This window comes from Corvus moneduloides, chromosome 1 (genome assembly GCF_009650955.1).
Source record: "Corvus moneduloides isolate bCorMon1 chromosome 1, bCorMon1.pri, whole genome shotgun sequence".
Taxonomy (NCBI): Eukaryota; Metazoa; Chordata; class Aves; order Passeriformes; family Corvidae; genus Corvus; species Corvus moneduloides.
Genome location: NC_045476.1, coordinates 128,676,552 through 128,689,941, shown reverse-complemented (window position 1 = coordinate 128,689,941; position 13,390 = coordinate 128,676,552). Strand labels below are relative to the sequence as shown.

The window sequence follows — 13,390 nt, the reverse complement described above, 5'->3', positions numbered from 1 at the left end:
ACCAAGTTATTTAAAACCCCATATATTCTTTAAAGAACAGAATTGAATGACATGTTTGGCTCTAAACCAATGTTAAGACTTTCAATTTTGAGGATTATTACTGGGGACTATAATGCTTTCTAAAGTCTCTTCTAGTATTTTGTCAACGATAACAGGCATTAAAATAACTTAGTCACTATAAAACCTCAGCATTTTGCTGCCTATATTTTGTTTAGGTTTTTTTAATGGTGGTCCTTTTACCTAGCAAGGAAAATATATTTTTCACAGGATTTAAAACATATTGTATATTAAACAGTCTTAATTCAAATATTTTCATTATGCCACTTTTTGCAAATTTGGAAAGGTACTGAAAAATATGCAAAGTTCATTCATGCAATTTTAAGCAGTGTATTACCTTTAATTAATTAATTATCTGTAGTTATTTTTAGGAGATGATTTTAAAAGTGTTTTAAAGAGTTTAGTCTTACAGCATTGCAGTTTAAAACATAATATATAGCCCAGTGTAACAAAATGCATAATCACAGATGTAACTGACAGCAAAAGGATGGCATACAAAATACAGGTACAAGCACATATGCCAATCTCATCATCACTGGTATGTAAATACCCACCATGGGGACACAACCTGAGCTTAATTTGCTAATACTGTCTATAAAGAGAAAAGCAGTAAAAAAAATCAAGAAAGTGGTGTGTGGTGCCTTATTTCCTCCCCAGCCAAACTACTTTTCCCTGAAATAAGCATGATGAAAATGTTCATTTTCCTTGACTCACACTTTGGAGCATGGGTTGGTTCTGTTTCCAACTGTAAGAACAGTTTTACCAATTTAACATCCATACTTACCATACAGGCTCTTAATCCTGTGCAGATTTAAGTACAGGGCCAGCCTAATGCACATAGTAGCCCTGTTTACTACAATATGTGTTCTCTGCATGTGAAATAGCAATGACACAGAGTCCTTATTTTCATGGTCATTGTTTTTGAGTAACCATTGATTTGACAAATCAATGTTTTGACAATTTTTTTTTTCCCAGGTCCCTGAACACCAATATTTTTATCCAAATCTATTTGAAGACTTGATACGGTTTTTTAATACAAGTAAATAAAATTTAAATGCAATACCAGCTAAGAATTTTGGGGGATTTTCTGGTACATGGGCCAGGGAACCCATCACCTCCTCACTGGCCAGGGACTTTCTCCAGGGCAGTCCATCAAGCTTCCCCTCAAAAGCTCAACTGTCATTTCCTTCTCCCCTATGAATGCCTCTTTCAAGATCTCATCCCTGCGTGCTGTGCTCCACACCACCCTGTCCCAGCTGCTGCCTAAGTCTCATTTCATTCTGTGCTTTGCCCATTTGCCTTCTATTTCTCACTTTCCTCTCCTCTTGCCTGGCTGAAACAGAAGAGCTCGGTGTGGAGTAGCACCAGGTGACTTGGCTTTTCACGGGGATGAAGTGCTGCTTTGGATCTGATAGTGAGGCTGAAGGACTTGCATGTGCACAGCACTTCTGGGAGGGTGAGATGAAGCTGGGTAAGGATAAAGCACTGCACAACAGAGAGACGAATAATGAACCATATAGAAGAAGTATTTAGAAGTCTCACTAATCCCCTCCGTAAAGAAAAAAAAAGTCATAGTCCTCCATGAGTACATTTCAGCCCCAGACATGTCCAGATGTATGGTTATTTCTTATAGGTATTCCATACAAAGCATCCATCAGCTCCCATAGCAGCTTTAGTAATTCAAACAGCTGCATAGTTAGGAGCCCAGAAGTATTGAATTCCTGTACTTCACACTGCTCCCAAGCATTTGTCAATTGAAAAGCATTTAACTTAGTTTATTTCAGAGTAAATGTTTCTCTTTGCTCCCCAAACACATGCTACTCTTCAGATCTGAAGGGCCAGAAACACTGCAGAGCAGAAGCCTGTAATCACAGTAGCAGCAGGAGAGGAGCCAGGCTCAGGCATCCCCCTGAACCCAGCATCAGTGTGATATGCTTTCCACCTGCCACATGAAGCACTGGATTCCTCACCTTACAGAATCAAGACTTACACTTTGAAGGATGCAAAATTGATGCCTAGCTATGACAAGGGACAGTATTTGCAAGAGCATGTGGAGTATAAGCTTCCTGGAGCTGGTAAAGGAGCATCTCTGGCACTAGCAAATAGAACCACTGAGGAGCCTCTGGTTTTGCTGCATTTTTCTAAGATGCAGACTGGATAAAACCCAAAAACTTTCCCTACCTAGACTTCCTCTACTAACCTTTATACTAGAGGTCCTCCAAAAATAGAGAGGAGTCTAAATGATAAAGGAATAAACTGCCTGTATTGAAAATTGTGCATATGGTAAACTACTTTGAATACAACAAAAGCTGTGTTGTTAATGTGAGCCTTAAATACTTCAAGACCTTATCAAATCACCTGGTGGAAACAACAGGACTCCATTGTCTTACAGGAGCTAAACTCATTTACTCAACTAACAAACTATTCCACTGACTTTCAGCTCTTACTTCAAGAAAAACTTTGTATGCATTTGCTTCTCTGTAATATGAGTTGTATTTTCTTGAATGTTGAAAGCCACTGAGAAGCAGAGAGAATAGGGCCTTTAGAACACCTTTTTCACATGTTCACATGCTGTCTGAATCACATTTGCAGGAAGATGTCAGCCTTTCAGGCCCAGCTAGAAGAATGTCTGTGCTGCCATGAGAACAGACCTCTGTACTGCCAAATGCCTTGTGACTTAGTCCATCACAATACTTAATTGGGAAAATATTTTTTTAATGGAAACTATTTTCTTTGCCTTTTCTACTTTAGGCTCTTCAGACATACCAGACTGATCCTGACATGAGAAAGATGCTAACTCATCTGTATTTCTATATCATGCCTGTATTTAATGTGGATGGATACTATTTCAGCTGGACAAATGTAAGTAATGTCAGTAGTATTACTCAAAAAATTATTCAGACAGGAAAGATAGAATGGTTGTTACATTATTCAAAGGTGACTGTATAAATCCAGTCCATCACTTTGTGCCTTGCAAAATGGAAGTAAATTACTCCACTTAGAATACTGAATATGTTTACCAGGGTTGATTTGTTATGTGTACAAGCAGATTTTTGCCAAAATAGAGTAATATTGCGATTTACATGTTTTGTAACTTATGCTAGGATCGATTTTGGAGAAAAACAAGATCAAAGAACGTGAGGTTTCACTGTTATGGTGTTGATGCTAATCGCAACTGGAAAGTGAAATGGTGTGGTAAGTATGGAGATACTTTGGTCCCCCAGTTTAGACTACCCTGTATTTAATTATCCAACAGAGGTAATTATCCAAGTAGGTTAGGTCACATCTGTTGTGAAGTGTTCTCTTTTCTGTAGTTAAAGTTGAAGATTTTTTTCCCATAAAGCCATAAGCCAAGGCTCAAATCTTCCTACTAACTTCTAAAAAAATAAAAGTCCCCAACTTCAGAAAAACAGACCTTCTCATAAGTAAAAAGTTGTCATGGCAAATGTGGCAAAATTTAAAAAATCACACATACAGCTATTCTGTATTTTGGCAATCATATAAATAATTTGAAGCATAGCATTAAGAATGAACCATGACTTTTCAAGATTTACCTAACTGCAGCTCTAGGAAATATTTCAAGCTTAATTTTATTCAATTCGCCATTTCTCTGAAATTATTTTAGTTTTGTAAATGTCAAACTTACTTTGTTGGCCTCAGTGTCCTTAAGGCCATTATTATTAGTGATTTAATAAAGAAAGAAGGTGCTTCTAAATGCATGGAGATACAATTTTAAACTCCCAGCACTTCTGTAAGTACTTCATAAAAATTGGACTCAATTTTGCATAGAGAAAGCAGCAGCAATGAAATAACAACCAGAAGATTTGGAATGGGTCCACCAAAGAACAAATGGTATTTATTAAATCTTACCAAAAAATAGTGCAACTCACAGAGGGGTAAGCAGCCCCTAAAAGTTCTGGTGTAAGAAAGTAAGAACACTGAAATACAGCCATATATACCTGCTGACCTGCTCTTCCACCTCAAGAAACTTCCTTCAGCTCTCTGTGCAGCTGTTTTCTCATCCAGCATTAGTCAACCTTCCTTATATTACAAGCTTCTAAAGACAAGAAATTGTGTTTGCATAGTGCAAGGGCCCTGCCTTCAGCCCATTCCTCTTCCACTGGAAGACTCTAGATGTTTCCACAATACTCTGTGTGTAGTAGGAGTGAGCACTGTACAGTCTGGCTTGCAACAGCTGGATTCTTTAAGTAGAGTTGTGAGAATTTTAAGGATAAAAGTGAATGTGAACAGATGTATACATTCAATCCAGTATGGACCTGTGAAATATGCTTCAAATTGTTTTCAAGGCTACCCACTATAAGGAGAGGACTGAGACAGAAGCAGAAAAGAAACCCTGTGTTAGCTGAGAAACCCTCTGTTAAAGAAGACAGGCCCAGGACTGCTATCACAATCTTTAAGGCAATTTTATGATGCAAAAATAACATAAAGACAAACCAGTCCTACATCACTGTTACCATCTTTACTTAAGTGTGTAAGCCACAACTGCAGATATTGTGGGGACACCCATTTACTGTTCAGAAGACAGCCAGTGGCATAACTGGAATGATCAGTTCTCTTACAGTGTGTTGAGAGATATATCTTAGGTACCTATCAGTGCAACATTAATATTCAATGAATTTTCTTTCTAGTTCTAATTAATCTTTCTTGGGTTCCTCCTCCCTCTTCCTGCTCCCTAGCCACTGTATTAAAGCACATTTTTTATTCAGTCCTAAAAATGCTTGCTTAGTTTTCATTCAAAACACTATTTTTTCTAGGCTTAGTGAAACTGTAACAATACCCATGTGTTGCATGTTGTAATCCCCTACTTGTTGCATTTCTCCCCTGCACTGAACATGAAAGACAGGTCCCCACCCCAAGTTCAAAAAATAAAAATTCCTTCAAGGCTGCTCGTCATCCCAACAAGCACATGCTCTGCTTCCTGCATTGGACCCCAAAGTCTGTCTGATGGTCTGCTTTGATGGAGAATAAAAAGCTCTTTCATCAACTGGGCTGACTGGTGCTCAGATGACCCTAACCAGTCACTTGGTATTGTCATTAATATCTGACACTGGATGAGTCAGAGAAGAATCTGGATCATATCACACTTTGAGGCTTGTGTAATCATGGTGTGCTTAACATTTAAAACTGCATGTGCTTGTAAAAACCTTTTTATTCAGCTCAGTTGCACTTAGAGTTTTCAGACAGGCTTGAACCTAACTGTGGGGCTTCCACGCAGGTGTGCTGTGGCAGACTCCAGCCTCAGCAAAGCCACTAAATGCTATCAGCAGTGAGCTAGTCAGTGCTGATAACACAGCATCCCATCTGCTTTCCTCTTCCTTTGTAGTGTAGGACTTTGATGTAAGGTTTGTGACTCTCTAGGGACCAAGCAAAGGGCCATACCACTGCTAGATTTCATGTTGCAGTGCCCTGTACTCAAAACAGTGTGCAGAAATTGCACACAGACCCATGTGAATACTGGCAGCAAGAACTCTGGGTAGAACCGCTCCTTGTAATGCACATATATTGCAATAACTATGATGGTTTAATGATAATCAAATAATAGCAACTTTAAAGCAAAATAATGAGGTACTTAGAATTAATTAAAGTCATAGGGCAAATCTAGATAAAGTGCTTGCATCCAAATCCCCAAGCGAGCAACAGTGGGAGTTAAAATTCCCAGTACATCCCAATTTCCAATGCACCCCAGTGCTCGCTGAGGACAGTATCCCATACTGGCAGAAGTGGCTGCAAGGAAATTTGAATATCATGCTCCAGCTCATTCATACTCTTAGTCCTCCCTCTGTATCAAAGTGCTGGTTTTATCACTCTCAGTACACATTTCCTTTGTTCAGTGGGTCTCATGATGGATGTTGGAGGATACTTGTCCTCCCCGGCTATGCTATTAGGTACAGTAATATAGCAGCACAGTAACATTTTACACAATTCCATTTGCTTCTCATCCCTGTAACTTAGAAATGTCACAGGAGTTGATACATGCTGTAGCAATTCTTTTTTCATTCTTGAGTTACTTTAAAAGAATTTCCAGTACGAAAATTGAGAATATCCTTACATTATCCAAGGCTACCATGGAAACCTCCTCTTTTTACTACCAGCCAGTTTCACTTAAGGTAAAGCATTAACTACAGCTGGGATAGCACATGACTCACTGTAATAGGTTGAACAGTCACCATAATAGGCTGGACAGCTTACAGGGTTTTTCCTTCACTGGAAGTCACTAAACTGAGTCATATTTTACCATTGGGCCGTTTTACCATTAGCTTGTAGGAATCCACTGTTTATTAACAGTGTTATCCATTGCCATGATTCAGTATACAACACTGTTACAGGAGATGAAGTATCTATAAGAAAAAAAAGCAAAGGCTCTGGGGACTTGGTAAAATAGCTCTCCTTTAGCTATATTATCTGAAAAGAAATCGAGGCAGAGTGCTCTTGGGATTTGAATGACTTGGTGTCCATCTGTTTTGCACAGAGAAGACCATCTGCCCTCTATATAACCCTTCCGTATCCACTGCAATCCAAGCACTAATACCTTTAGAAATCCCCACCTGTAATGGGCCATTGAATGGTAGCCTCGATTTTCATCTTACAAATGAAAATGCAGCATGAAATTCTTCCACCTCTTTTTATTTTTTTGGCATGATTGCATAACCCTGTTTTAGTTGATATCATTATGCCTTCTCACACACTGCTCTTTTCTTATTAATTGAAGGTGGCAGTACTTACTATACAAAGGAAAGCTAATAAAACACTGCTGTTTTAAGTCCCTGATGGCACCAGGGAAGTTTGCAAACAATTATTATTCTGCAGGTCAGTGTAAAATGTGTGGTATTTTGAAATTACAGTGGATAAAAGAGCAGCGTAGATTTGCATAAATATTGTTCTTTTAGGCCCAGGCCCTAAACTGTAAATGAGACGATGGCTTAGATCCAGAATTGCTAAAGTATAAAGGAGCCACTGCCACATCTCCTTTTCTAAGTTTCATCTTTCAGTACCTCATGGGATATTACAGTAAGGCTACTCTTGAGCAGCTTGCTGCTGCCTGAGCAGATTGACATAAAGATATCCTCAAAACTGAACCCCTGCCCCAAACTTGAAGGAAAGTTAGGCCCTATGCAAACCGAGGTGATTTCTATTTCAGCTGACTGAACAATCATCCCATGTGACTTTTTTTTTTCCATAAGGTTTTCAGGGGTGAAAATAGGCAGTAGTTAGGAGTTGTTATCATGGTTCTAAGATAATCCCTGTTGAGGTTGTCTACCTGCCATTGTAACCACCACTGTAGTAGATAGTACATTAAAAGCTCTAAAAGGCTAGATTTGTCCTGGGAGTGACTCATGAAAGAGGTATAGCTCTCTGATTTCAAATAGACCAACTGAGACCCATCAATAGTTTTAATACTGGAATGCTGTCATAAAATGTGCCACTGATATGAAAAGCCAGGGAAGAGAATACAATGAAGTCAGGTTCTCCTTTTTCAGTTGGAAAGAATGTATCCTCTGGGGAGAACTGTGTGTAGTTGGCAAACTGGGAGCTTGGTGTGTCTACTAGATGAGCGAGCAGATTGCTGCACTGAGGTCCCATAGGCTCATTCCCATCAGGCACAAGAAAGCAATTTGTTTATTGCTTTTCATGCTTTTGCACATGGGCCAAAAAAGGTTGAGCCAGAAGTTGACCCTTGGAACTTCTCTGTGATTGTTCAACACCAACTTTCTCTTTCAACCTCTAGATGAAGGAGCTTCGTTACACCCATGTGATGATACTTACTGTGGTCCTTTTCCCGAGTCAGAACCTGAGGTAAAGGCTGTTGCTCATTTTCTCCGCAAACACCGGAAACAAATAAAAGCCTATTTGTCCTTCCATGCATATGCACAGATGCTGCTGTACCCTTACTCTTACAAATATGCAACCATTCCAAACTTCAACTGTGTGGTAAGTACATTAAAACTTAGGAGAATGTGCTTGTCTGTATATTTTTTGGTACATTTTGTTTTGAGAGGAGACTTGTTTCTTCAATAATTTGCACGTTTAATATTGAGCAGTATTTATTCTGGATCTACTTGCAATCACATTTCTGGTTATATAACCTTCACACACCATGAGTCAGTGGCAATTTGATTAAAATGGTATAGTGCCTTTCATCCATCAGTCCCTTTAAATTACTTTATAGGATAAATTCCTAAATTTTAATTATAGTTATTATCATTTTATTTAATTAACTGTAATGGGAATTACATAGTTAGGTCCTTGGGCTTCTAGCTGAAATTCTGTCTCTTCATGCTCAGAACTTAAACACTAAGAGCACAAAGAAGATCATCTTCAATGTTATGAACAAAATAAAACTGAAATTATGTTTACCAATTCAAAAAGAAATCTCTTAGATTTCACCAAAATTCCATTGCACTACGTATCATTCGGTCAGACACAGTGTTTTTAACCCTTTCAGAAAAGCAGGTACAAAAAAACAGGAGCTTCTGTATATTAGAAAAAATAATTAACAAGAACACATTTTTTGATGTAAGCCTATTGATTCACAGATGAGTACATTTCGTGTATTCCATGCTCATCCAAATGCATAGCTATTCCCTTTGCTTGCAGTCTGAGGTCTGTTTTAGCCAGCCCCCTGTTGATAAAACCCCCCCTTATGTCTTATTCTCCGAGGGACACATGGCTAAGATTTGCTCTCTGTTTGCCCCTGCTCTCAGACCCACATTGCACAAACCAGTTGCAAGCCTCTTTCTCTCACCCTCAGTCCTGAGTAAAATTACATTTTCCATTTATCTTCCATTTTGACCTTGAAAGCTGCAGTGACTTTTAACTTGCTGGTTTTCTCCGAAGGAGCTTAACTGCACCTTAGATTTATCCTGTGCAGAATAAATTATGTTGTCAGTCCCTGGAGCTTCGCTGAAGTTTCACTCAGCTGTTCTCTCAGGAGGCTGCGCAGCCAGCACTCCGCAAACTAAACTCTCTTTGTAAGTTTATTTCTGTTGAGACAACTAATTTTAGTACCTACTAAACATTCTTCTATCTGATGGCATTCCTGTGAAACAGAGCAAACTAAAAGTTAACTAAGCAGCCAGAGGAGCTAAAATATGAAACTTGTGGAGACTGACCACCCAGCCCTGTACTGACTGTGAATAAATTTATGAAAAATTTTTTATGCTACCTTCACTCTCTTTTGGGGAATGACAAGGAAAAAGGAGTTCCCCAAGCGAATTGATGACTATTCAGTTAGCAAAAAAACATGGACTGGGAATTTAAAATCATAGGTTCTCATTCCTTTGAGGATCAGCAGGTGCGAGCATATATTTTTAAGAACAGACAACAGAAAAGAAGGTAAAGATGTAGTGTTAGGAAGAATCAGCACTTCTCTGCAAGTATATGATTATTGGGTATCTGACTAAAATGTCCAGAGTGATGTAAGGCAATAGCAGATGCTATAGATGGGAAATTCATTGTAAGGAGAAGGAAGATTTAACTGAGAGTTTTCACACACACCAGTATATTTTACACGTTGTTCTTGCTTCTTAAGGAATAATTCCATTCTGAGATGGGGCGTAACTCTGCCTTTCCATCCATTGCTTTTAGAACAAAGGATCCCAGTTTTTGATGTTTAGCAGGTATTCCTCAGGTTTGAAAGACCTTGGATCAGGCTTCTCATCAGAGGAGGTGGATCACAGACCTAAATGAACAAAAAAAGACACTATTTTAAACAACATCCATGGATAAATTGAAGCCAAATACCAATTCTAAATATCTTGTCAGTATTTGAACTTCATACTTCTTTTCATTGCAGTCGGTCAAAAAGAAGAGGGAGGTTGAAATAAGAAACTGAAGTAATTTCCTGTTATTTATAAAGCTCATTATAGGGATCATAGTGAAAATCAAGGGAATAATTGTTGGTTATTTATTTGTCTGTTTTAATACTTGCCTACAGCCAAAGGCTCCATCACCTGGTGGCTCATAAATGCATAATTTTTAATATTTGAAGTTTCTAAAATGGTGACTTAGGCTGAGGTTTCAGATTCTCCAGCTCTCTTGGAAATTGCAGTTAGCTGGAAGGTCATAGATCTCTGTTTCCTGACACTGATGGAACAAGCATTGTTGGTCTACATGGGCTGTGTACAGTGGAAAACTGTAGGACCCCACATGCATAGCAGATAAATAGCTTTTGGTGCTAACAGTGGGCTACAAGTAATTCTGAGCAGAAGAAAGGCTGTTTCTGTCTGAGTTGGATCATCCTAGTAAGCTGTCAGTTACCATTTCAATTACAGCGTTCAATTATTCAGAGCTGCTGTTAAACTGGAGAGCAGTGTACTGATCACAACGTGTATATTCTGTTCTCATTTAGGCACAACTGTCTTATTAACACTCTCCTGAAATCTGCTCTTTTAAGATGCTTAAAATGAAAGTGTTCTTTTAGATTGAAAAAAACACCAACAGAAGCATACATCCATCTCAAGAGTTTTAAATTTCACCTGATTTTCATCCCTTTTCTTCCTGTACTGTCGTTTGCCTTAGTGTTTGCAGTGAACTTACATGGCATGACTATGTTTGTGTACACCTTTGCAAAAATCTGATAATTTTATGTGGCATTTTCTCCTTGAGGGCGTTCAAAGACTGGTTGCCTGGATTTACTCAGGATCCAACCTGCTCAGTATCATACAGTTGAGAACTGTCCCTTTCTTTGGGCACATGGCTCTAACAGTGGAAGTCAGCTGCATTCCTCAAGGCTAAGAACTTCAAGTTCACAGTGCCCAGGGATGCATGCCCACGTGCCATGGACTTGGGATGCTCCCGGTCTGACCTCCTTCTGTGCTTCCTCCGCACAGAACCCATTACTGTTGTGCTGATTTTACATGGGCATTGCTAAACTATTTCTTCAAAAGATTCCAACAGAATTTTCTGTTGTCTCATTGCTGTACAGTGCATAATTCACATAATGCACAGGGAGTCTTTTCATTTGTGGCTATATTCTCCTTGCCATGGTGCATTTATTGGGATTTTGTTCTCCACCCCTTTGAGCTCCCTCAGCTGAGCCCTGTCTCCTGCTCCCTTGGCATCAGGCCTGTTGTCAGGCCATCCTAGTTCCACACCAAGACCCTGGGATGGTAAGTACAGCTGCTTGCAAATTTTGGTTGAGCAACAGAGTCTTGGACTTGGGACAGTGCTCCTGGCTGCAGCTGGAGTTCCCCGTTCCTGGGCCCTGTGCAGCCACAGCCACCACGGTGACATCACTCTGCCACCCCACCACCCTCACAGGGTCCAACAACTCCAAGCCCATCATGGGTCTTGCATGTCACAGCTCAGAAGTCAAGGCATATGGAGGAAGAGTTCCAAGTGACAGCATTTCTCCCACAGGACAGGCCCTTCTCATCTTTCGTGTTAGGGTGAGTCAGAGGTTACCCCTTACTGACAACTACATCCCAGACCAGCAGAAGTTCCAGCAACACTGGGTTCAGTGGTCCTTGCCTCCACACACTCTCTCATGGAGGTGGCAAGAGGCCAAGCTGAAAATGTCAGTCTCCAGCACCATCATCCTTCTGCTAAACAAACAATAATTCTGGTTGTGCCTAACAAATTTTTGTAATGGAATAAAAATGTGCTCTTTCATTTGCTGAGAGGAGTGTAAAATAAGCTCTCCAAAGCCCTACCTGCAGGTAAGTTGTTTCCAGAATGACATTTTAAAGCAGTTTTCTCTGGCTTCTCTACTTGGACAGACAAAGCCTGCATGGGTCAGACTGAGGACTAAGTCAGAATCCCAACTCCTGACAAGGGCAAACAAGTGGAAGGTTAGGAAAAACATTTAAATGAAAAGGCAAGTATAGGGTAATCCTTCCTCAGTGTATTCATTTAGTGCCTGATGAATAACAAGGTAAGGACTGAGTTCATGAAGACTTGCATAAACCAAAACCTACAGCTCTTCTGTTCAAGGAAGTAAAACAACTAAAACAACCATTGCAACTTTACCCAGTGGTTCAAAGTCCAGCAGTTTCTAGCTCCAAATATAATAATTTCCTGTTGTCTATAGGGACATGACTGTGTTTTCCTGGCCTTCATTGTATATTTGCCAATATACTTTTCTTTGGGGTAATAATATTCCTTTTCCTTTTGAATATGTGCATCCTTTCTGTGCGTTTCGATGCACTATCCATATGTGACTCTCAGAAATTTCCATGGGTCAGGCCTTCTGCACCCAGTTTCACAGGGTGAACCATGAGCCTCCTAAACAGCCTTTCAGCCCCAAGTTGTTGCAATGTAGGCACTCATTTTCCCCATACAGCACTGAAATCACATTTCCATAACAGTGGAAAGAGCTCTCCAAGACTACATCATCAGGCCCCAGATAAAGTTGGACCAGCAGTGAATATCTACCTGCTGGATCAGCGATTCAGGAGTGGAACTTGCTTCCTTCCTTCTTCCCACTCTGCTCACTGAACCACTGTGAGCGTCAACAAGACATCATTTCTCCTTCACAAGTCCAGCAGGGACAAGGTTTAGTGAACTGGGAAATACATCCTCAGAAAATGTGAGCATGGCTTTTAAACTGCATAAAGAAGATATGATTTCATCTCATGGTCATCTAAATTTGTCGTGTTGCTAAATTGACATATATGCCTATAATTACAAATAATTAATGTCTGATCGTTCACAGTGCAGTGAGCTCTTTTATGTCATGAAAACACCGAAACAAGTTTTTCGGGGAACTGATGTTATTAAAAAAAATGATACATTTATCCTTTACTATAATTTTAACTTAGCTGCCATGGACTCATGGAACACAGCATTGCACTGGAAGTCAATGATCCATTGACTCAGGTTCCAATCACAATACAGTACTTAATTCAAAGTCTAATTTATGTATTTGGTTTTTTCTCCTCCCCAGGAATCAGCAGCCTATAATGCTGTTAACGCTCTTCAGTCAGCCTATGGTGTAAGATACAGATATGGCCCTGCATCCAGCACTTTGTGTAAGTTTCCCTCTGCAGGTTTGTGACTTTGACCTTCCCACAGTAAGAAGGAGAATACCCTTATTATAACAAAGAATGCAAACACTATTTAAAGTGAACTTTGTTCTGGTTTTGGTTGTGAGGAAGGCAGAAGAAAGTTTTGCAACTGATTCAGTCGATTGCAGTAAGATTAACTCAACTGATGCAATAACAGAGATTAAAATGCAATGCATTTGAGAGTCAAAAGCCAGCAAATAACATACCATATAAAACTGTGGATTCTTTAAAAAGAAAAATTAAGATCTTAAAACTCATATCTTTATCAGATACTGCAAATGCACTACTAAGTTGTAACAGCATTTGTC

At 39.5% G+C, this 13,390-nt stretch overlaps 1 protein-coding gene across 2 annotated transcripts in view; it reads left to right on the top strand.

Moving 5' to 3' along the window:
* The window catches only part of CPA6 (carboxypeptidase A6), an 88,235-nt gene that overhangs the window by 68,332 nt on the left and 6,513 nt on the right, over nt 1-13,390 (top strand). For both annotated transcript variants that reach the window (XM_032127091.1, XM_032127085.1), the window contains exons 7-10: nt 2,809-2,919; nt 3,162-3,252; nt 7,805-8,007; nt 12,962-13,046. In XM_032127091.1, coding sequence (XP_031982982.1) covers nt 2,809-2,919; nt 3,162-3,252; nt 7,805-8,007; nt 12,962-13,046 — 490 coding nt within the window. The remainder of the gene's footprint in view (nt 1-2,808; nt 2,920-3,161; nt 3,253-7,804; nt 8,008-12,961; nt 13,047-13,390) is intronic.